Source organism: Zootermopsis nevadensis, unplaced genomic scaffold (genome assembly GCF_977971745.1).
Source record: "Zootermopsis nevadensis isolate Lab colony 2312 unplaced genomic scaffold, Znev_1.0 Znev_ptg000025l, whole genome shotgun sequence".
Lineage (NCBI taxonomy): Eukaryota > Metazoa > Arthropoda > Insecta > Blattodea > Termopsidae > Zootermopsis > Zootermopsis nevadensis.
Window position 1 is genome coordinate 9,646,319 of NW_028259157.1, and position 26,093 is coordinate 9,672,411.

The 26,093-nt window shown below is 38.5% G+C and overlaps 2 protein-coding genes across 3 annotated transcripts in view; one reads left to right on the top strand and one right to left on the bottom strand.

Annotated features, from left to right (window-relative positions):
* Positions 1–862: 862 nt before the first annotated feature.
* On the bottom strand, positions 863–7,722 carry LOC110832578 (uncharacterized). Of its 2 annotated transcripts, none has more exons than XM_022069711.2 (7): positions 7,566–7,722; positions 5,778–5,869; positions 5,014–5,140; positions 3,965–4,051; positions 3,262–3,369; positions 1,798–1,920; positions 863–1,130 (listed from the first exon to the last, which is right to left on the bottom strand). In XM_022069711.2, the coding sequence occupies exons 1-7, from the start codon at positions 7,617–7,619 to the stop codon at positions 933–935; spliced, it is 789 nt and encodes a 262-aa protein (XP_021925403.1). In that variant the 5' UTR covers positions 7,620–7,722; the 3' UTR covers positions 863–932. The 2 variants fall into 2 exon arrangements, with proteins under 2 accessions (XP_021925403.1, XP_021925404.1); XM_022069712.2 differs by lacking the exon at positions 7,566–7,722 and adding an exon at positions 6,956–7,078.
* LOC110835594 (uncharacterized) overlaps positions 6,546–26,093 on the top strand; it is a 192,935-nt gene continuing 173,387 nt past the window's right edge. The window contains exon 1 of the mRNA XM_087356057.1: positions 6,546–6,681. The gene's annotated coding sequence lies outside the window, so the exon portion shown is untranslated. The remainder of the gene's footprint in view (positions 6,682–26,093) is intronic.

The following is a 26,093-nucleotide window of genomic DNA, read 5'->3' on the forward strand; positions in this document are numbered from 1 at the left end:
TGGATTTTGCTTCAAGATAGCATTGAGAATGAGGCAGTGCAGAAACCCATCAACAGTTTATGTGATCATTCACTAAGATTACTGAAATACGTAGAAAATAATCATCTGTCTTTCTGGTATGAGTTTTTCCACAATGGAATATCATAAAATGTGCCGAAGAACCAGATATTCAGCGTGTCAGTATGGTCTCACTAGTCTCAGGTCCAGAAAGGAATTGAGATTTTATTTTCTAAGCTCATTTCATGTTGCACTATGATTTTAAAAGAAGTTGTTTACAAATATAATCAACTCTGAGTTGTCTGAATAATGGGATAGCAATGGCATTATAAAATACACACCATCCTTGCAATCTTGTGGTATAGCAAATATAAGAAAATTATTTTAATACTAAAAAATGCTTCAGAATTTTCCTTTGCAGCACAAACCAAATTTTATTTTTAAATGTAACACGGACTTTATCTACCATTGCTAAACACATTATGAAACACAGATTAACTAATGAACATACTTTATTTCCAAACTTTTCATATTTTAAAGTTTTTTTTCTTTTCCCCACAATTACGACAATATGTTACCCTGTGATTGAGAGTAATTTGTGTGACAGGCAAACTTATCCTTTGCATATATGAGCTTAATTTTTAATGCAGTGAGGACGTCTTTTAATGGTAGAACTACTTAGTTTAGACAAAACATCTGTGCTTCAGTGGGATTCAGATGCACGATCCTAGTACGTAAGTGGCCTAAGACTTACGTATTTTAGAATGTGTGGCCAGCATGATGAACCTCCTCTGGTAGTACAGATAATTGGAAATTGACTGTAACTGTTAAACTTTTGATGATTATCAAACCAAAACAGAGCTCAAAATGGTGATTTGACTTTTTATTTCATATGTACATCACACTGAGTACACTTATGTTTTGTTGTGGACATTCTAGCATGTAGCTCCTGGCCAAGCAGCTATCCCAACATTATCAGGACCAAATCCACATGTCAGGCCTGCGCTCCCATATGGTAGATTTGTCACTCTCAGATCAAAGTCTGCACTGACAAATAAGCCACTTGCTTGATACATGTTCCAAACTGTTGGCTCCCGAGCCATCCCGGGCCGACTGGGACGAGGATTGTACATCTGCAAAGTAGAATTACTTGAATTGTTTTTCTTCGTGTGATTGTTAGGAGAGGGTATTCGTTGTATGTGTGATAATTTTAATCTACAGAACAATATCTAAAATACAATAAAAGAATTGCATTATAATATCATAAACAATATTAATTTATTTTTAATTTTCTATCTAATTTTAAGGATAGTCTTAAGGCATTGGCTATGGCAGACCTTTGTAATTTACACAAAAAATGTCTGATTTATGGAACATACAAATTTATAGCTGAACTCCATGGCTACAATTTCACTGTACTTTCTTTCATGTTCAGTAGTAGCAGGCAGTCAGTTGTAATTTTGGTTATTCCGTATCATGTTTGTGTTATCTCTGGCCTTGAAGGAAATGGATATTTTTATAGGAAGTATGTTTTTATGATGGTTGCAAGTGAAATACTGGAAGCCAAGTTGAAAACAGCTATGAACAAATATATTCATCATGAATTGCACAGTTTGAATTAAACACTAGAATCTCATAACCCAAGTTTTGCTTAGAACTGGAAGAATCAGAGATGTTTGCCTTCTTTCAACCCTTATTCTATTTCTAACTTATCTGGTAATGGAATTATCATAAGACCTGTTTTGTAATATTCAGACTTATTTTATTGTAATTTTTATGCCATAAGCATTTAATACTTACATAATTTCTACAGCGAATCTTTGCCAGTATACAAGCTGTTGTCTCGATATAACGTTTTGCTTCATCTGCTTCTCCACTGTCATTCACAGCATTGCCTTGCACTTCTTCAATACACATATTAATCTGAAATTCACATTCATTTGACATACATAAAGTAAAATTCTATCACATTTATAAATATATAAATGGAGTGCAGTTTATACCAAATGGAAATATATGAGAACAACTTCTCTTCCATTGTGTAAGAAAATAGAAAAGAAAAATGTGCTGTAAACTGTTTTGCATCTGTACTCTAGCCACTGTCAATGCATAGTCTCATGAAATCTTGAAGTTCTTGTCCTTGATTTGTAAATTTAACCAAATAATAATCTGCGTTCGTTTTAAGTATTAATTCTGTCAACAAGTCCAATCCTGTTTCTGTAAACTACCCCCAAAAAATATCATACATTGCTGATTTGTTAAAAGAATTTACATAATTCTTTATCAAATTTCTCAGTCACTGCTCATTACAATGATAAAATAAGTACAAGAAGATATATTTAATTTGTATTTATATATATTATCATATTTTTATTTGGTCACTGATTAATCAAAGTTCATTATAGACTCAACTGTTATAATTATTTGCTGTGTAGCTTTTTGTGGTATTGAAGTATTCTTAAAAGTTGGCTCTTTACTGTTGGGAGCTTTAAATATTTATTGCAAAAGCTTAATTTTTAACTTCACATGTAAATTGGGCTCACCTTTGTCAAAGTTATCTCAACTAAACTTTGGTAAAAGAGAGAACACTTCATTAAGACAATTTAGGAAGGTGGACTGAGATCCCATAACACCGCTCGTATTTGGCAGATTCTTGAAACATGGTAATGGAGCTTTGGGTTCAGTAAAGGGCCTGGAATTTCTTGACTAGTTAGCTTTTCAAGAGCTTTGCTCCATGGTTTTATTATTCACACACACAATGCTTTAGAAGGTTGTGTAATGACATTGTGACCTTAGAGAAGAAGTGTTTGTAAGCAGTGGATTATCTTTCATTTATAATTCAGCAACAGTTTCCTCTTTCATCTAGTCGAGAATGAGAACTACTTGAAGACTGAATCTTATTTGGCCTCTGCCCATCTGATAAAAAATACTGTGATACTGTGAAGGTCATATATCTTACCATGAAAACTTCAGATCATAATAACAGGTAAACAGGTCAACATTGAAGTATGGTGCAACATAAATTTCATGTTTATAAAACCATATCACAAAAACTTAGTCCAAAACAAGAAAAAAGATTTGACTTTTCACAGTTGTGAGTCTTCTGGGTTATAGTGCCATGTAGTCGGGTAGACATTTATGAAAGTTTCAGAGGGTGACTTGCTGGCTACATTATCAGGGCCCTGATGATGGCACTACAAACCAGAAGATAGCCATCTTAAAGAATTTTTCTTTCATATTCTCTACCTTAATTTGTAAACTTACCAAGTTTATTTTATCAACACGTTGAATACATTTATCAAAACTGCAAAAGGCGCTGTTGGCCACACAGTTTATGTTTACCATTTCCGTTTCATTTTGTGCAACGTCTTTCTGAAATGTGAAATTTAAAATGTAAAAATACTTACATAAACCATGTTGTATGAAAACTAAATCAGTTAAGTGAAACTTGTACAGAAATACTTCAGGTTTACTGCCACATATGGCTGTCGCAGCACAACCAGCAAATGACAGATTGCATCAGAGCGGCGCCCGATCAAAGTCTATGGAAGTCAACCAGAAGAGCCATTACTGAGCTAGGAGTTTAAAAGCACTGTTACATATTCCTGCTTAAGAGACAATATGTCGAGCCTTGTAAGGTTTATTTGTTGCAGGTCCTCGCAGAAGAGGACAAAGTGAGAAGTGTGGCTTTTTGTGAGGACTTCATCCAATTAATGGGGAAAAGATTGGTATTACGTAGATGTTTATTACATGACTCATATTGAATACATGAATTTGAAGTGTTTCCTCATATGTCTAAAGTTATGTTGTTGTTGTAGTTTGCAAATTGTAACCATCTTAATCATTCTGAGACGTCCAGTATACAAGTATCAGATTAACAGAATGTCATGTTATTTTAAACATTGAATGGTTTCTCTCCCTGTCAACCACAATATACTGAAATACTATAGACAACATCCATACTTACTGCAAGTTCTTCTGCACATGGCTGGTAAGCTGTTCCATCAAGGTATTTTGAGGCACATGAACTTAGATCATTTAAAAACTCTGCATCCTGAAACATATATGTATGATTTGTCATATTAAAAATGGGGACTTTTGAAAAGTAGCATTAGTTTGAGCATTGAACATCTGGATGTAAAACTTTAAATTCATTAATTACATTTTCATGAGTTAAATCTAGATGTTTTTAAGTTAGTTTATTCCATAGTTCTTATAGCGTATGCATATACAGACTCAAATAAATTCTGCTCGCAGTTATTAGAGTAAGGCTGTCAGAAATATATGTTTATCTGCATTATCAATGTATTAACAATTATTTCTGCATCCATCTTATCCAATTATTGTGAATAAGTGCAGTTGTCCGTCCCGCGCCGTAGCCGCATGGTCATGCTTTGGACCGGCAATACTGAATGCACGCTGGTTCGAGTCTCGGGGGAGAAGAAATTTTCTCATGAGCTTTCAACCGTGTATGGGACCAGTGCCAACCCAGCATCGTGAGGAAATTGGGGAGCTACAATGAGTAGCGTAATCCGGTCAGGAAAACTAGCAATGGCTGGGGGTTCGTCGTGCTGACCACACGTCACCCTATATCTGGTTGGATGATCGTTCACCTCTGCTTAGGCATGTGAACGTGAGACCAGCAGTCAAGCTAGTCGGCTTTGGCTCTCTAGCTGTTACGCCATGGATTTAATTTTAAGTGCAATTGTCCATGTAATGATCTTTAAATTTTAAAAATTATGTTATTCATTATCAGCTCGTCAGTGATACATTACAACACATTATAAAACAGTAAGAATGGCATTTGTTAATCAGAGTGGAGACACAATTATCACTGAGTGCCAGTTTATTTACATGGACTTAAAACAAGGTGAAAGTGTTAAGAGATCTTATGTGTGACTGAATTTATAACAGTAGAAGTTTTAATATTGTTCAATTTTAATTATGCAAGTATTTTGCAGTCCTGTTTTTATGAAGATAAAATACTTGAATTCTTTGTATCATATTTCAGCTTACCTGGGCTTGGGTAATAACACGAGAGAAGCACCCAAAGCATGCATCACTGTTTAATTTTTGATTGCCAGAAACTGTAGTACTCATAGTTGAACTGCACATAGAGTTTATTGTATCCATTTGTTCGGGTCTAAATAAAACACAAAACTGTTAAGCCAATTGACAATTCCATAGTTAGAAAACACTTATTATAACCACTAAAATTTTTAACATAATGAATTTTTATGGTTTTTCTATATTTTATTTGAAACACTGATTACTTAATAAAAACATGCTTTGTAATGAAAAAGATTATCTAGTTTATTAAAATAAAATCTTCTTAAATATTAAATTAAAAAAATTAAAAGACAAAAAAAAACATGATGAACAGATCTAATCCATGTTGGTCTTTTTGGTTGCAATGTGTGGACTTTGAGTATGTACCAACATTGACATCTTCAGTGTTGTGAGAACTTCTCATTTCATACAACAGAGTTCATGTTGCTAAGACAAATCCTGTGGTTATTTGTTCAAAATTGCAGTGAATTAAAATGTTGAATGAACACCGTGATGTTAAATATACACAATTTATAAACCACATTTCATGTTGGATATGAAATGTAATTGCATATTATAATGTACCTGATCTAATTACTTAGCAGAATAAATCAGTATTTAAAGAATTTTGTAATAAAGTTAACAGTTCTATAAATCATTGCTTGTAAGTTAAAAATTAAAGTTAATTCGGATTTTGTTATAAGCGTGTAAAATATGTGAGATACCAGTACCTGGACTGAAACGGATTCCTGTAGAAACCAGAACTGCATGGTTGTATCCCTTGATTCGATGCAGGGGGCATCACTTTCATGCAGACATGGAACTGTATAGAATTCAACAGTTGTTCAGTGTTGGCTCACCAAATACTCAGCTTTCTCATTTCTTCATACAAATTATGAATTACAGTTATGTGAATGTATGTGTGTGTGCACGTGCCTGCAACTTGCCCATGCCAAATGAGTCCACCACAAAATGGTGCTGTTTATTCAGTTTATTGTTGCAAAATGGGGAAATTATATCCCTATGGAAATACAGCTGACAAGGGACCCATGTTTATTGAATTTACTCTGAATTTGTAAGGGTAGTTGGTATCTAATTTGAATGAAACTTCTGGGTCACTTATTAAGTTACAATGTAAAGTCATATCAGTTAGCTATCTGTAATGTGAGAACATATGTTACTATTATCTATAAGAAGAAGACTTGGTTAGAATGTTGAATACTGTATGTGAATGAGTGTTCGATCTTTCTTTCCAGCTTGGAGGTTGGATGGATTAACAGCATATTATAACCAACTTTCGGCAATTATTCTTTCTAGTTTATCAGTTTAATAAATGAAAGTCAATAGAAGTTGGTAATTTTCCCCCTGAACGATACATATTGGCAATCACAAAATTCTCCCCTTTTTAAAATGCACAAAAGTACGTAATTTTATTCATCTCTGTAATGTGTTCTCTGATTCCTTCTTGGTAAACTCGTGTGGTTGGTAGTACTGTTGTTGATTGGTTCGAATTTGCTCGTAAATGGAGTGTAGTGCTGAAATTATCTTCTCTCTAAAAATATTCTTGTGCAGTGTTTTTGTTCATTGTGAGTGCCGATTTATTTCCCAGCCTATAATTCTTGGGAAGCAGAAAACGTAAGTTTATTTTTAAAAAAATGTGTATTTTCTAGCCTTGTTAATTCTGACTGTAGTGATTGCAAATGACGTACCGATTTCTCGGTACAGAATTATTTAAATTATTAATGCTACGAAAACAGTCCAATATCACATGAACACATTAAGTTAATTTAGAAATCTATTAGTATTTACATTACAGTCCACTTGCTAGAATAAAGTACTACTTTCTCATTTCTTGGTTAATGAGCTAATTTGTAAAATTGGCCATTACACTTCAACTGCGTAACTTTACCCAAAATCACTCGATGACTATTTGCAGTCTTAATTGTAAGACTGTATACTTGTAAACGTGTAATTTCCAAGATGGACGTACATGGGTGTATAAGACGTGATCGACTTCAAGTTGGAGAGGGCGTATCCAACTCCTTATAGTAGGCATGTACTTGGCAATGTAATGATGTAACAAAGTCGAATGTAACTGCAGAAGGTCTTCCCGTTTTACATGTGTTCCAGTTCTGAATATTCAACATTAATTACTAATTCCACTGTAAAATGGGGCCAACTATTAGGCTACTCATGTTTGTCACAAAACTTTCAGGTGCAACGATTGTCTTATTTATAGCACGATAAGTAACGTAGGTCTATATTCCTCCATCGGGTACTTACTGACTGACGATGTTAAGCATATCGTGTAAGTCTTCTCTTTAGTTGGAATCGGAGTTCATTCCTCGGGGGGGTTGCGTGATGCTTAGTTACGAACCAGGAACAACGTTACGTTGTTCGTTTGGATTTCGACGCCGTGTTGATCCACATGTAGATACAGACGTTTCGGAGAAACGTAAAGCATTTTTCTCCGAAACGTCGGTATGCATCAACACGAATTTGTAAGTGGTTTTACTTACGTTTGCAAAATGGAGCAGAAGTAGCACTACGAATGTGTTGTAGATACGATCCATGGTGTTAGCTAGGAACAAATCTAAAACGAATATGAAGTGTAACTAGAATGGCCGACGTATTTTATACGGTACAGATTCTTCCGGCCTTGTTCGAGTTTTTATGCAAATTGCGTTATGTTAGACTGAATATGTGATGATGACTTCCGGTGTATCCCCCCCCCCCTCATTTCCCTCCCCAAGTTTTTAGAGGAAAAAATGGATTAAAATGTTAAAATGTGGTATCAGTGTTCCTATCATTGTGCCAGTTTTCATTGAGCTGAAGTAGATGGATGGTTTATTTGTAATCATTTGATTTAAAATCGCAGAATTTTGTTGTTAGTGGCTAGCAAAAGAGGAAATGGGAATTTTCGATGGAAAGCTCTAAAAGCAATTTGAATATACATCCGAAAGACGAAATGACTTTCGGAAATGCCAAATATTCGTAGATTGAAATTGAGTTTTAATTCTAGATGGTCCGCTAGATATCGCAGTGTTTGAGATTTGCAAGCCAAAATTCCACCTGAGTCATCCGTTTGAACGACTTTTTACATTTCTTTTTTCCTTGTACGTGGATTTCGTATCGCTGTAGCCTTGAGCTTCGTTTGTTTCTCCCTGATATTTCATCAAGTTTTCCTGGAGACGAATGACGCAGTGGCTAAAGGAAGTGCTTTCCTGAGGAGTTTAAAACGATCGGAGCGCTCTCTCTGGTAGCGAACGTACGTTGAGTAACGCTTCGGTTCGAGTCTCGGTAAGACATTGGCTGTGGTTTTACGTGATTTTACTCGCTGTCCCCATCTAATAAATAGGCCTCTTAGCTTTATTCCTAATTATTTCATAAATACAACGTCCACATGCATCCAAATTGCGCGATATTTCTTTTTTGTATGTTTCTACGAAGTGACCGTGATGGAGTGGTGATAAATTATGAATAGGTGCGAAGTAATTTGTTTATTTGAAGGCACTTACAGCAACAGACGAAACGCTGTGTTGATGCAGACCACACATTTCTCATGTAAACAAACGAGGAAGTTTGTGGTAATGTAACCAGCTGGTCAGATCTGTCGCTCAACTCACGTTTAGTGATTTATGACTATGGAGCAATGGTGAAATTATTATCGGCAAGGAAGACGGATGCATTGTGCCTTTATGTCATCGTCCTCCACATAGACTGATCATAGACAAACCCTTGTATGAACAGTGAAAAATGTGGTTTATTTACTTGGTTGTTTAACGACTGTCATTTGCAGATATCGTTTAGTTTCGGGTGAGATTACAGGTTGATTATGCCAATAGACTGTCTGGAGAGGATTGAGTTAGGTTTCGTGGCCTTCTTTCCCGGAGGAACTGAGGAAATCCTCAGCTAAGACTTCCGGTTAAAGCTGAGATTCGAAGCGGGTAACATTATGACACATTACGATGCTGTTCTTTCTGAGTTTTTGGCAACGTGTCTCCATCTTCAGCGCTGAAGATGGTGACAGCATGTTCCTACGATGAGTCTACACGGTGTCAAAACCCAGAACAACAACACCATAATCTTTACCGCCGTGAAAACGTCAAATCCAATGTTTTTCCCGTACAAAATTCAGCTGCGTTACAATCTGAGCTCAGGTTTTCGACGACAGAGCCGGATGCAGTCGTGTGCGGTGACTCCAATGTACGCCAGTTAACCGTGGACTGTGGCATTGACGTGGGGATTCCACCCTGCGTGACAGAGCTGAAGTGAGTCCATGTCCGATGTATCAATGCGAATAATGAAAAGGAAATCCTACAAAAACAATTCCTTGTGCCAACTAAATAGATGTAGGATGTAAATTGAGTTCACACATGATGGAAGTACAGCATTTTGAATGCTGATATATCAACTACAGCTTATGCTTATGAGTGTTTTGTGCAGATGGCTTGTTTGTAGTGGTTCACTGCCGATATGAATCATTTAGTGAATCATCTTGTGCACAGTGCTCTCCCATTCCTGCTTATTAAAAGCGGGATGTTCCTAGAAAAAAGCTTTGGGCACAGTCGCTCTATGAGACGGCCACGTCATTCGCTGATTTTCAGACTAGCAGTTACTTCCTGGTTCCAAGGTGTGAATACTACACGGCCGATATGTCACGTATCGCTTATCATTTTATCAACTGTTATCACGTGTTGGTATAAAAATAGTGGCTTTGATATTAATCCTCCGTTGCGTCTGTATTACGCGTTTCGAATGTTGATACTTTGTAGATGGCGACACACTGCGAGCGAATAGCGAACTATGTGTGATTCCATGGAAGTGAGTTTGCATTAGTTAAGGCGCGTAGTCCTTTTTTAACTTATCGTTCCGTCCTTTTCGCTCAAACGTTATTTCGAACGGAATAATTCCGTTTATTGCACAACTAATTCAGAATAAGTAAGCGTGGTTGGGGAAATTGCTGTGACGCATTGAAACGATAAATATTACAGACGCTTTGACACTGGTTTTCGTTACGTAACTTCCCCCGAAGAATGCAACATTTACAACAAAGCGTGTTCCACTACATCGAGACTTAGGGGCCAACGTGGTCTTCAACACACGTTTCTAGCTAAAGCACGTGAGTTAGTACTTCGTGATGCAATATTCAGTTGCCATGACAACCATCAGACATGTTAGGTCAGGACAAAACAAAACCAAGCTGTGTGACGTTCCCTGGTAGAGGGGTAAGGATATTCAGCAACATCCCACAGGAGGACTGGAAATTTCCTTGACATAGCAAAAGCTTGGTCTACATTAGGGGAAAAAAATGTAGTTTATAGGTGACGGGACTTTTCTGATCGTGGAATTAACATGCCACATGTCAACCACGTTAGCCGTGTTAACCCGGTTAACACAGTAAAAAAAAATTAAAAATCTTCTGTCTTACCTTCATAGTGGTCTAGCGGTCAGAACACTAGCCTTGTAAGCTTGGGGTCCCGGGTTTAATTCCCGGTGGTGCTCAAATTTATAACTTGTGTTGGGCAAGGCCGTGGTCTAACCAACACCGAGTTTTCCTCCGGGGGCTTCCCCAGTTTCTCCGTGGCATCCCAACAATTACTCCATTCACACACAGAAGAAGGCAATGGCAAACCACTTCTGGATCATCTGCCAAGAACGTATATGAACAGGTCCCAGTCCGAGAAAAGGATGGAAGGATCCTGTTCATATGGACCTGTCGTCAGACAGAACACTAAAAAAAAAGTGCTGATGATGATGATTAACAGTTTGCTGTTTTAAGTTTTACAGTGGACTGTACTCGTGTGATGTAGTTGTTATGAAGTTCTGAAACATGGAGCTTCATCACAGTCATCACAAAATCCCGTTGTTGAATAATATCCTGTGAGATTAGACATGATACTTACTTTCATGACGCTTTAATACAATGTTCTACCCACGTGGACATTCGTTACTGTTAGAACTTTTGACGGTGTGACCTGAATGCGTTACAGAGAATGATGATTTGTCATTTGAAATTTGAGGTGGTTTGTGTCTGTTGACTGTTAATATGCAAAGTCCGATGACATAAAATTGTTTTCTCATGGTTATTGACTAGTACTATGGGTCGGATGCAATGCTGTGAAAATTAGAAGCACTTCAGATAAATCTGTCGTTATACGATTTAAATTATTATCTGTAAATTAATTATTTGCGTCGAAAAGCTCTTCCCTACAGAAAATAAAACTGTTTTTGAGTTTTGTTAAAACTTTCCCATTTTCTAGGACCTGATTTATCCTGTATCTTTTGAATTATGCATATTTCTCTGTGTTTTACTGTTATGTCCTGTGCCCTCGTTTACACAGGCTCTTCCTTTATTTGAAAACACTGTTCTGAATACTGGTTTTTAGCTGAAGTTTAGTTTTGTGTCAAATAATGCTTACTGCTGTTTTGGAAAATACGCCCTTCTGAGTACGAAGGTGGTATGTAGTTACGTAATTAGCCCTAAATTTACTTTGGGAAAATGGTATTCTTTTCACTACAGTTATAAATTGCATTATACTCTTTGGACGTGAAATTAAATACGTAGGTGAGTTGATAATTGTTTAAGACAAGAAGTCGATGTATTTAATAGATTTTGCACGCCTATTTTGAAATTATGTAGATCTGTTTTAAACGAAACTGCACGTTTCACCTAATTCCCACCAAATTTGGTGCAATTCAGTAAAGTGTCGGAAGTAATAATGAAAATAAATGTTATCAAGTACTTTACTCCTAGATCTAAAACTTTTAAAGTTAATTAGGTAAAAATAGTATTAAAATATATTAAAATTGTCCGTCAATCACAATAAAGTAATATAAGATAATTAAATGGTTAAAATATTATCCTTTGTTCCGTATCGAGTACTCGATTTACATATGGAACATTCTCGATATGTTTCGGCTTTCATAGAGCCGTCATCAGGTGTATGTTATAAACTCTTAATTCAATTACTAATTTTTAATTTTCTTATCATTTCTTATCATTAGTAATTAAATTAAAAATTAAAAAAAATTAGTAATTGAATTAAGAGTTTATAACATACACCTGATGACGGCTCTATGAAAGCCGAAACATCTCGAGAATGTTCCATATGTAAATCGAGTACTCGATACTGAACAAAGGATAATATTTTAACCATTTAATTATCTTATATTACTTTATTGTGATTGACGGACAATTTTAATATATTTTAATACTATTTTTAAATAAAATCACAATATGACTCACCTACAATATCTTAGTTAATTAGGTATTAATTTGTCGTTGTTGGTCTTCCTGAAAACGGAGGCAGTGTGTTCTTCCGAAACGTTGGTATGCGCCTACAAGTCCGATATGGGGCTACACCCCCACGGACTACCATGGACATCTTCACCGCCATAAAAATCTCAAATTTCACATTTTTATAAATTTGATAATAACCATCCTTTCCTGTGTGTTGTTTGAGATTCCACTCAGACACAACGTAAGGAACGCAAGCACTAGACTAACTCGATAGCAAAATCCGAAGATTGGATCGTGTGGTATAAAACAATCAGTTTCATTGAAGGGTGCAGCTGACATCTTATACTCACGCCCACAATCGTCTGAGATGAAATTTGCAGCGAATTCCCCATCATCTATATGTTTAAGTGTCTTTTTTCCATTTTTCAATTATTTATAGTGCTGTAATTGTTTAATTTATTTTCTCTACATTTCACACACACAACGAAAACGATTGAGCACCATTGGTTAGAAATTGAGGCATGAGGTCTTGAATGATATATGACGAAATAATTTTTCAAATCATGTTTTCTTAGTCTCATGCTAAATTAGGATCCGTAATAGCTGTTCTACCGCCACGGTGATCTAGTGGTCAGAACACTAGCCTTGTAAGCTTGGGGTCCCGGGTTCAATTCCCGGCGGTGCCACGAATTTATAACTTGTGTTGGGCAAGGCCGTGGTCTAGGCATCACGGAGTTTTCCTCCGGGGGCTTCCCCGGTTTCTCCGTGGCATCCCAACAATTACTCCACTCACACACAGAAGAAGGCAATGGCAAACCACTTCTGATCATCTCTGCCAAGAATGTATATATGTATGAGCAGGTCCCTGACAACCTGAAGAGGTTGGAAGGATCCTGTTCATAATATATGGACCTGTCGTCAGACAGAACACTACAAAAAAAATAGCTGTTCTGAACACCGTGTCCCCTAAATGATAATATTAACCGAGCAGGAGGTTTCTGAAGCGGTATTGTGACCCGGCAGTTCCGACAGCCTGATTGTTTCTCATTGTCTATGAGAATGTCGGAATAAGGTCTTCAACTAGGCCACGAAAGTCTGGTTTTAAATTCGTACCCACTCATCATTCATAATCTTCTTTCATAAACCTGTGATGTGTAACTCTTCTAAGTTGAAACAGTGTCGTCCAACAACTTATTCAACACCAAATAACTTTCGCTGTTGACAACGTTATTAATTAGCTTACTAACACGCGTATATTACCAAGAAATGATCAGCATTTTCTCGGGTTATTGATCTTTTATAACGTTAATGAACTTTGTAATTGTTTTCGTGATGTCAGCAATCCTTGGCGTCTTCCTATTGCACAGTATCGAGCAGATTCTAGCAGAGCGGGACAGTGAATAACAGACACAGGTCCCCAAAGTCACTTCGTTTCGATTCTTCATGATAGCAGGAAATTTGTGTTTTCAAGACAGACCTAGACACTGATTTCAAAATCCATATAAATCTGTGAACAAAATTAATGTCACTAGTTCATCGTGAAGACAGAACCCAATCGAAGTCGTCGAATTACCAGCTAGGAACATACGAGGTGCGATCGGAAAGTTTCAAGACTGCGCCTATAAAAACCCGTACACTTATCTCAGGTATTAAATTCATCCATCACCCTCGAAGTAGTTCCCCTGGGAGTGAACACAACGATCCCAGCGCCGCTGCCAAGCCTGGAAGCATCCCTGGAAATCTTTCTTTGTCAGCTTGTCAAGCACCATCTGCGATTCTGCCTGAATCTCTTCTATCGTCTCAAATCTCCTTCCCTTTAGCTGAATTTTCATCTTTGGGAAGAGGAAGAAGTCACACGGAGCTTAGAAAGGATGTTGGGGTCGGTTCTTGCAAGATCTTTGAGCTCCTGACAAACGAGAAGTCGATTCTGCTTCTGGTCCTCAGACAGGATGCGTCGCATGTGAAGTTCTTCCTTTAGAATCAGCTGACAGGTCCCATAGCCTATCCCAACAATGTCGCACAAGTCGTTGATGGTACGACGTCGATCTTCGTGAATGGCCTGCCGAATCTTCGTAACATTTTCGGGCGTTGTGTTCGAAGATGGTCGTCCAGTCTGTAAACTTTCCGATCGCACCTCGTACATTTCGAGCGTAGTCAAGTTCTAGATCAGAGGGAAAGACCCATCTGAAGATAGGTTTTGTATCAGTCCTATCGCACATTTCACGGGCGCTGACAGATGAATGTGGAACTTGATTAAATTATTACCAATGGCAGACTTACTACTCGAAGAAAATTGTGTCCTGTGCCATTTTTGCCAACCGAATCCCGACCTTTGACCAGAGCCGCTGTTTCCAAAGTGGGAAGCCAGTGTTTAAATGACTAATCTTTTAATTAGTGTTCTGTCTGACGACAGGTCCATATGAACAGGATCCTTCCGTCATTTTCTCGGATTGGGACCTGTTCATATACGTTCTTGGCAGATGATCCAGAAGTGGTTTGCCATTGCCTTCTTCAGTGTGTGAATGGGATGCCACGGAGAAACCGGGGAAGCCCTGGAGGAAAACTCCGTGTTGCCTAGACCACGGCCTTGCCCAACACAAGTTATAAATTCGGGCACCGCCGGGAATCGAACCCGAGACCCCAGGATTACAAGGCCAGCGTTCTAACCGCTATGACTAAGCAATGCATTTATGCCTTTGAAATCGATGCTCGTACGTATAATTAACATTTAATAACTCACTCCGTACCTGAAATAAAACAATTTACAATTACAAAGATCAGGTTCTTAATGCTGTTTAAGGAAATAATTCCTGTTTACAGTGACAATCATACGAAACACATAAGTAAATAATGTGAGTTATTGATGGTTAATACAGCTGGTATGTATACTTGCTACTGGGATTTAAGTGGTTAGTGTGCAGTCTATTGTGTCTCGAAGATATAAACTGATATCACGAGCCGCGTGTGTCCGGCAGACATTAGTTGATCGTTAAGGTTAAGCAACGTTCAGTAATTGTAGGGGTAGGAGAAAATACGATAGAGCCTCCCAAATCTAAATTCTAAATCTAAATTCAGAGCAGCTGAAGAATATTCCTGTACGACGTAATGTGCTTCGAAACACGTCGCCATAAATTTATATAAGCAATATAGTTGTGTAGATGGAATTTAAATCCAATTGGATTAAGTAAAGGCATCGTCTATGTCTTTTGAGTTAGTGAAATTAGTTCGGGTCTTAGATTATAGGCCTCAGTAGGTCCTGTAATTCAGGATTTAAATATATTCATGTGGTAACGGTGTGAAACTTCTATAATCTTGTACCAGCTTCTGTAAAAATAAGTAACTTTATATTTTGTAGTTACGGATTTTGTGAGATTCTGCATGTAAACATAAATAACATTTACCATATGATATTTTAATGGTGAAATACTATTTTTCAAAGGGTTAAATAAGCACATGGACAACTTTACTTTTACCATAATAAAGTAGTTGTCATGTACAACGTATAGAATTCTGGATATAGTGGCATAAGTGACGGGCGTTGTCTGAAAGGAGTTGTGCATAGAAGATGGCTGTCTTCTGGTTGTCTGGTAGAAGTTTACCGACGTTTCAGAGGTCCTTGCTGCCTCATTATCGCCCTGATGATGGAGACAGCAGACTCAAATCATACAGAGCTGTGCATACGTCGTATAAATGATGGTTCTGGAGCAACGTCGGACAATTAACATTGATCAGAGCTTACATAAACACTCGCACAAGGTAACATATTTTACCATGTTCATTAACTTGTGCAATAATTCGACGAATGAAGGCGCGGCTAGGAAGAACGCATTTCTAAGCGAAAACGTTGTCTTGGTAAAAAAATTTGACCACTGAATAAAAATGAGCGTTGAAACAAATATTAAATTATCAACTGTTGGCGTGGAATATTTTAAGGTTTGAGAGTAGTAGACCTTGTATGCTATTGTACTGCTTGTTTTTCTAGGACATTAAGGTAACTGTAGAAATGTTTTGTGACTAGCGACTAGTACAGTGATTAACGTCATCAGACTAAAATGACGCATTCGACATGTTACTGTTTTTAGTATTTCTAAAAATAAAACGTAATAAATGTTGCATAACTTTCAGGCATCTTCAGTCATACACAATATCGATATCCGGCTTTGAATCCCACAAGTTTGCACGATCACCATGTTAATATTTTTAGGCTGAGATTTTAAAGTGCATGGAGGATGTGATAACGAAGGAGCGATTATCACAATCCGAGTTTAACTAAATCTGCAGCTAGTGTTTATAATATTGATCTTGACAATTGAGTCAGTCCTCAAAGATTAGGAGACATACACAGTCCGATAGATGAATTCGCTTCTTTCAAAAAACTGGAAAACAAATTTTATGTTTTAATCATATGTTCAGTTGAGCAAACTATCTCTAGGTTCTGGTCTCATGGGTTTTGATGCCGTGTATCAGAGGAACCTACAGCCTCCTTCTTCTACCCTGAGGGGGGGTGGCAGTGAGTTTCTCCTAAACGTTGGTAACCACGCACAAGGCTACACGGCGTCATAACCCAGAATACTACAATCCAATGGTGTTGCGGGTGATGATAAGAAATTCTGTACTCTGCTCTTCTGTCAGGCTATACGGCACATCAACCCAGAAGACAGTAATCTTCATAATTACCGCCGCGAGATCCTCAAATCACTGCTTGGCTGTTGTTAATCACGTGAATTTTTTATTTAGTGTTCTGTCTGACGACAGGTCCATATGAACAGGATCCTTCCATCCTTTTCTCGGACTGGGACCTCTTCATATACGTTCTTGGCAGATGATCCAGAAGTGGTTTGCCATTGCCTTCTTCTGTGTGTGAATGGGATGCCACGGAGAAACCAGGGAAGCCCCCGGAGGAAAACTCCGTGTTGCCTAGACCACGATCTTGCCCAACACAAGTTATAAATTCGGGCACCGCCGGGAATTGAACCCGAGATCCCAGGATTACAAGGCCAGCGCTCTAACCGCTAGACCACCTCATCTTATTATTATTTAGTGTCCTGTCTGACGACAGGTCCATATGAACAGGATCCTTCCATCCTTTTCTCGGACTGGGACCTGTTCATATACGTTCTTGGCAGATGATCCAGAAGTGGTTTGCCATTGCCTTCTTCTGTGTGTGAGTGAAGTAATTGTTGGGATGCCACGGAGAAACCGGGGAAGCCCCCGGAGGAAAACTCCGTGTTGCCTAGACCACGGCCTTGCCCAACACAAGTTATAAATTCGGGCACCGCCGGGAATCGAACCCGAAACCCCCAGGATTACAAGGCCAGCGTTCTAACCGCTAGACCACCGTGGCTACGCCTAATCACGTGAATACGTGAAATAAATTGAATTGAATTATTATTAACACATTAAATGCACATAGCTACAACATTATTGTGATTCTAACTTTTCTGGTTCTGACTGGGAATGTTTTCTTCCCTGGCCAGCTGTCAGTTCCACTCTGAACAGAAGGGAGAGGATATTCACGCCCAAACATGTTTTCTTCGTCTTGGTTTAATAATGCTGTCAGTAGCAGTAATCTTCTTAACCTAGTTTTCCCTCACTTCAGTGATATGTGTACATGGGTAGCCGACTTTAGCATGATATAACCTGATTTGTACCACGGTCTCCTTGCTCTGACAGTGTTTTGTGCAAACGGTCGAGTTTCCTTACAGCAAATTTCCCGCCGGGTATTTCTTAATGTTATATAATATTCTCTTCATGTGTGTGTTGTAATACTTCTCTTTCTATACTGTTGACAGCATATTGTGCATTCATTGAGTCTTTAATAAAGTGTTACAAAGAGGTGTATACACATTATGGGCAAGATTTAACAGAAGTGGTCAGTTTTAAAACCTATGTTCCTGTTTTGAATAAAATATTTCAATAGTTTATAAACTGATTCATGTTTTATGATAAATACTAACCACATTTGACATCCAAATAATATATAAAAAGAGTAAGTTTATATAAATAATAGGTTATATGAGAAAGGTAGGCAACTGGAAATTGAATTTGTTATCAAGAGTCATATTCGATAAATATACTTCCAGAGAATTTTTTTTTTTTACCTTATTCTAAAACACGAATAGACTTGCAACACAAATTATTTAGAAGCAAGAAATTTAGAGATTTATTAAAAATATACAGCGAATTAAGTCGTGCATATTTAGGCAAAAACGTCATTGCTATTTCAGGACACTTCTAAGGACAATATTACCACAGAAATGTCTGGAGAGGGTCCGACTGCAATTGATTCTATTAACGATAGGAAATAATTGCACTAATAAAGGAGTTTTATGTCCAAGAAACAATGATGTCTACCGGATCGGTGGAGACATGAACTGTCTTGATTTCTAGGTTATAAACTAACCTCTTTCCATTTTCCCATCTAAATATTATTAACATTCACAGAATGGGAACAGTGCATTGAACCAAAGACTATTCTATACGTGTATACAACGCGAAGAATCAAATGTGTTAAAGACAATGGCTACCCGGAATAGCTTAATTTTGCAATTCTCAGAAGTTTCATCGCAAAATCAGAGCGCCGCTGCCTTCCAAAACGAGGTGTCGTTAGCTCACAATTTGTGTCCTTACTATAAATACACGTAGATTTTAATTGGTTATGCTTACTCCTTTCTATAACGGACGCAGTTCGGGATTATGATCGTTGAGAAAAAGTCGAATAACACCTCAGTATCCTTGTGAGTGTCGCAGTAATTATGAACTTGGTTACAAGTTTGCTGCGGACTGCTGGGGAAAAAATATATCAAATCTAAAACTTCTTGACGATGGTGAAGAGTCAATTGAATAAAAATTTACTTGGATATTATCCATCGTCTAGTAATAAAACGTAAAAAACGTAAAACGACGTTTCGGAGATGGGGCTCTATCTCCGTCTTCAGGTTCCTACACAGTTGGGCCCACTAGATAGAGCTAATCCCTATCTCCGAAACGTCGTTTACGTTTTATATGGTCCGGAGATAGGGATTAGCTCTATCTAGTGGGCCCACCTGTGTAGGAACCTGAAGACGGAGATAGAGTCCCATCTCCGAAACGTCGTTTACGTTTTATATGGTCCGGAGATAGGGATTAGCTCTATCTAGTGGGCCCACCTGTGTAGGAACCTGAAGACGGAGATAGAGCCCCATCTCCGAAACGTCGTTTTACGTTTTTTACGTTTTATTACTAGACGATGGATAATATCCAAGTAAATTTTTATTTAATTGGGGAAAAAATAGTCTGCATTCACCTTTTCCCCAGTTCCATTCGCCAGCCTTTTGTGTCATTCCTTGCGTCAGTACATTACCAAGAAATTTCTACTCTGAATGAAAATGAATAAATTTCGTACGCCTCACGGTAATGGATAAAAAAGGGTGTGTAATCTGGGTGCTTGCTGCCCGGAAAATATCTTCGAATGAAATTCGAGTTCCCTTCCTTGTCATACTCCTTAAATAACGAAATCTTTAGCACGGTCTTTCAGAGCAATTAATATCTATTTCAATATATATTTATTTATTATTTCAGTATATACACAAACTTAGTTTTTAAAATGTTGTTGTTAAAATTAAAATTTAGCGCTTTTCATCGTTATTACGATGTTACATTTTCAGCGCTTATTATTTTACGACATGTTTCGATGCTATTGCATCATCCTCAGGTTTTTTATTGTTATTTTCATCTTTAAAACTAATATATATTTATTAATGGAACCTTTTATTGATTTATTTGTTTTGTAGATTTCTTAATCAACATAATAACGATGAAAAGCGCTAAATTTTAATTTTAACAACAACATTTTAAAAACTAAGTTTGTGTATAGACTGAAATAATAAATAAATATATATTGAATTTTAACACAAACATGACGCATTTAAACTACAAACTAATATTTATTTGTTCAAGAGTTCAAGATTTCACTCCAGTTCAGATCCTCGCAACATAATTCTTTTGTAATATAATTTAATATCCTATTTACATATCGGCGTTGGTGATATTTTGCATCCAAAAATGCATCATGGCAACGATTGCGGAAAAACAAATTGGAGTGTGGGTGACATCGCAAACCTAGGAGGTTTATAGAGATTCTACTAGTCGTTCAAAACGCATTTGTCTTCAAGAAGTAGGCCATCTGAATGAAAACACACGTCTCTTTGCCAATAAAACTAAACCTTAAAACAGAAACATAACTCCCACGTTAACTCACGATTTGAACTTCTACCCTTAAACTGAAACCAGAGATAGATATTTTCAGCGTATGTAAGACTTGAGGTTTTCTCAGCGATGAGTATTAAGATTTCTGTCTTCTGGGTTGTTGCGCTGTGTAGTCTGGTCGATGTTTACCAACGTTTCAGAGGTCATACTGCCTCCGTCATCAGGGCGATTCTTAGTATGAAGATTCTGTCTTCTGGGTTGTTGCGCTGTGTAGTCTGGTAGATGTTTACCAACGTTTCAGAGGTCATACTGCCTCCGTCATCAGGGCGATTCTTAGTATGAAGATTCTGTCTTCTGGGTTCTTGCGCTGTGTAGTCTGGTCGATGTTTACCAACGTTTCAGAGGTCATACTGCCTCCGTCATCAGGGCGATTCTTAGTATGAAGATTCTGTCTTCTGGGTTGTTGCGCTGTGTAGTCTGGTAGATGTTTACCAACGTTTCAGAGGTCATACTGCCTCCGTCATCAGAGTATGAAGATTTCTGTCTTCTGGGTTGTTGCGCTGTGTAGTCTGGTAGATGTTTACCAACGTTTCAGAGGTCATACTGCCTCCGTCATCAGAGTATGAAGATTTCTGTCTTCTGGGCTGTTGCGCTGTGTAGTTGGTCGATGTTTACCAACGTTTCAGAGGTCATACTGCCTCCGTCATCAGAGTATGAAGATTTCTGTCTTCTGGGCTGTTGCGCTGTGTAGTTGGTCGATGTTTACCAACGTTTCAGAGGTCATACTGCCTCCGTCATCAGAGTATGAAGATTTCTGTCTTCTGGGCTGTTGCGCTGTGTAGTTGGTCGATGTTTACCAACGTTTCAGAGGTCATACTGCCTCCGTCATCAGAGTATGAAGATTTCTGTCTTCTGGGCTGTTGCGCTGTGTAGTTGGTCGATGTTAACCAACGTTTCAGAGGTCATACTGCCTCCATCATCAGGGCGATGAAGATTCCTGTCTTCTGGGTTGTTGCGCTGTGTAGTCTGGTCGATGTTAACCAACGTTTCAGAGGTCATACTGCCTCCATCATCAGGGCGATGAGTATGAAGATTTCTGTCTTCTGGGTTGTTGCGCTGTGTAGTCTGGTTGATGTTAACCAACGTTTCAGAGGTCATACTGCCTCCGTCATCAGGGTGATGAATATTCACCTCTGAAACGTTGGTTAACATCAACCAGACTACACAGCGCAAGAACCCAGAAGACGGAAATCTTCATTTTCAGCGTAGCTTGACGAAGACTAACCGAGCAAAGTATTTTTCCGGGCAAGTGCCTTGATATTACCTTAAATTATGCCTCGACACATTCCTTACGCATTCTTTCCAGTTCATCATTCATTAATAATTATAGTTTTAGCTGCTGATAGGGTCGTTAAATCAACTCCAAGAAAACAGATAAATATAATTTGTTGATATCTTCTGCTCATCCATTTTCCGTTGTTTTTCTCCTCTGGAAATTAAAACCAACGTTTTCCCTCAAGCTTATACCACATACATTAAGATGGAACGTATTATGTGTATAACCATTAGGCTTTTTAATAGGAAACAGGAAACCGATTTAAATTTGCTCTGAATTTCTCTGTGGATATAAATTGTATCTTTTATTGTCATCCTCTATTATTCGAACTTTGCCAGCTTTTGAATGATTATCTATTCTTGTATTATGATTTGTTCTCTGCTCCGATGACGATATCAGTTATCGTATTACGCAGAACAATATTTGTTTGCTTTGTTTTAACACCTGGTTGATTTATATAGTAATAATAAAAGTAAGTTGATAAACGCGGCCTTCGACTGGCAACAAGTCATTAGCCGTCTTTGTTCGGTAGTCTATGCGTGGTTGTTTCGTGCGTGATAAGATAAATCATTGAATAACAGCACATCTGTAGATCGCTCGGACTTGATAAGGTCTGCACCTGGTGATGAAATAATTGGCAAGGTAACGTCCTTTATCTACAAGGACATTCTGAGTAGAGTACATGTTTACCCGAAACTTTTGTATTTCAGGACTTCGTCTCCAGAGATGTCTTTGTTTTAGCGCGGTACGAGGCGCGTCCCAAAAGTAAGTTTCCCACTCGTCCCACAGCTAGCAAACCGTATATTGCGCGAAGCGACTGTGCGTACGTGATAGAGCAATGACGTAGCATGGCGCATGCACTAACGGCACTTCCCGCGTTCTCACAGTAACATCGTTGCAGCTGTTGAAGATGGAGGTTCTTATTCCAGCTCCCGCCGACTGTGTAGTGCGGTCAGTGATAACGCTAGGCCGCACACGGCTCGACGGACAGCAAGTCTCCTGCAGGAGTTCAGCTGGGAGGTGTTTAATCATTCACCCTACAGCCCGGACCTCGCTCCCAGTGATTTCCATCTTTTCCTACACCTCAAAAAATTCCTGTCCGGTCAGCGTCAGCGTTTTGAGAATGACAGAGAGGCGGAGATGGTTGTCACACAGTGGTTCCAATCCCAGGCGGCAGACTTCTACGACACAGGTATTCAAAAGTTGGTCCCACGGTATGACAAATGTCTCAATTCCGGTGGCGAATATGTTGAAAAATAGCTGGACACTTGCTGTATCTATTGCAATAAATATTTCCATGAAATTGTGTTTTGTTTCTGTAAACGGCCCCAGGGAAACTTACTTTGTGGACGCGCCTCGTATTTGTCGATTCGATTCCGAGTTGAAAACAGTGCTTTTCATTTGGAACGAAATGACGATAATGGGTGAGATGTGACAACATTCTGAATTAAATGGGTTCTGGAAAGAAACTGACGGACATTCCTAATTCAGTAGGTTCTGGGAAAACACGATTCCCAGTTATGAACAACATGGGAGTTAATGATCTTGTTATTCTGGGTTTTGACGCGTGTAAACTGTGGCTATAGACCGAGACTGTAATCTTGAGACTTGAGGGAGATGAATTGGGGAGAAGGAGGAAAGGTAAACGTCTGCCTTTATCGCTTCGGACTTCCTGTATTCCTTGCAAGTCTCAAGATTACAGTCGCGTATTGTAGTTGCCAACGTTTCGGAGAAACATCGTCTTCGTGTTCAGGGTTGGATTCAGTATGTTTCTCCGAAACTTTGACTTCTACGTACGAGTCAACGCAGAGCCAAAACCCAGAGGAACAGTGAAAAACCTCAGATCTCACAACATGGGAGTTTACGGTGTTGTTTTGGATTGTGACGTCATACGGACTCGTGAGTAGATGTCGCTGTCAGAACCTCAGATCTCACATGGGATTTCATTCCTTTAGTGCAGTTTTTTTTTCCTGATCATGGGATCAGTGTCTTTGGAGACTCGTGACCTGTTACAAATTTCTGTTATACAGAATGCTGAATTACTTAACTGTCGTTCTATTTATGTAAGAGCCGGGATAGCTCAGTCTGTATAGTGACTAGCTACGGGTTGGACTCCCGGGGTTCGATCCCCGACGGGGGCAGAGGATTTTTCCTCTAGCCTCTGCGTCCAGACCGGCTCTGGGGCCCACCCAGCCTCCTCTACAATGGGTACCGGGGTCCTTTCCCGGGGGTAAAGCCGGCCGGGGCGTGATGCTGACCACTCACCCCCATCTAGTGCCGAGGTCAAGGAAGAGAGGAGCTATACCTCCACTCCCCCCAAGCGCCTACATGGCGTATAGCGGGACAAACTTTACTTAACTCTATTTATGTAAAATTCCCGGACTTCTCGAGTAACCAGCTGCGTTAGGTGGTCGCAAGGAACCGATGTTTCGAGAAACGTCTCGTTCCTTCTCATCATCATCTTCATGAATCTGTTGTCTATGGAGCTCAGGTTAGTCCCATGTATATTTGGGGATTCCTTAAAACGTCGGATTTTTGCGACCAGCTGACTCGACTGATTCCCCTTAAAGACTTCATTGAATTTAATCGCCTCGAAACCTACAGATCCTACGTCCCAGATAGTTTATTTCCGCTGTTAGTTAAGAAAGAATTGGTGTCTAATTTTCATACATTTTGTCACCTTTTTAAAACTGTGTTTATTTTCAACTCGCCTATTAAAACTGGTAATTAAATTCCCGGGTAGTAATTCTCATACCAGGGATTGGTAACTCAGCGCGACTCTCTTGTCACGATATGGAGAGTAGATGCGAACATATTGATAATGAGTCCCGTACGGCAGACAAGGGGTGGTCCTCCTGCTTAGAGGGGAGGGCGGGGAACTGAGAACTCCTTAACGTAATTGGTCTTTATTAAATATAAAACGACTCTATGTACATGAGAAAAGATTCTGCTACAACCTGTTGTTATTAGTCTGACAGAACTCAATGAAATCATCGAACGCCATTAGAAATACTGGCCTCTGGAGTTTAACACAAAGGCCATTCTACCGCGGATAACAAGTGTTACCATGCAACCAAGAGTCATTTGTTCTACTTATCTCAGTATTTATCGTTTGTTATCACCAGCATCATGGATTAAAATAACTTCAGCATTTGAGTTTTTGTCATTAAATAAGCAATCGATCATTTAGTTATTGTTCTTGTATTGTAACAAGCTACTCTATAGCCAAGCTGTACGCTTTCTGATAGCGATATGTGCATATGTTATCATAAAATTTGCAGCAACTAGAATGAATCTGTTTACATATCAGTAGCACATCTGTGAAAGCATGCATTATATTATATATAACATTGCGTTAAATGTAGATGGTTTGTAGTTAGATAGCTGTTACAGGGAATAACATGCCGTATTTTGATACCTAGATAATTAAATATGCGTTAAGAAAACCGGAAGATGCAACTCCGGTAATAATAAAACAAGCCATCCGGTTCGATCCAGTTCACTTCCTTACGACACCTTTTTAAGAACGTCGCTGTGGAAATGTTGGTACTCCAGCTTCATATTCGTGAGATTGATTTTCTCAACCACTCAACATCGGCTCACGTTTCACCAGTGGTACGCGTACCATGGGTTGATAAACGCTGTCTTTGAGGTGGATCTGAGAAGCGAATGTGTACGAACCAGACTCAACATTGTAGACAGAAGTGAGGGAGTCTATTTTTAAAATGCTGGAAGAAGGGTGGGCGAGAATACTTTATAAATCTCGACACCAAAGTTCATCTTGTCTGTCAGTATTAGTAGATCAGATCTTACTGATTGTGGTGTTTCGAAAACTCGTCTTTGGGGAATCGGTGGAAATTGTCAAAATATCACGATGGCTTTACTATCTCCTAAAATGCAACGTGACAGATTAAGTTAGAAATCGCTTCACTGCTTCTGAAATCGCTTGTTGCCACAGAAAATTTGTGATGGAGGCGGTAGATTTTTCGTCTCCTGTCCTAGAATCTGTTGTAAATTATGTAGGTCGAGTGGCATTACAAGTACAGATCAATAGGTTATCTATCAGACGGGTTGAAATAGTAAAAATGTTTAGGAATGATTTTTTATTTTATTTTTTTGTAGTGTTCTGTCTGACGACAGGTCCATATATTATGAACAGGATCCTTCCAACCTCTTCAGGTTGTCAGGGACCTGCTCATACATATATACATTCTTGACAGAGATGATCCAGAAGTGGTTTGCCATTGCCTTCTTCTGTGTGTGAGTGGAGTAATTGTTGGG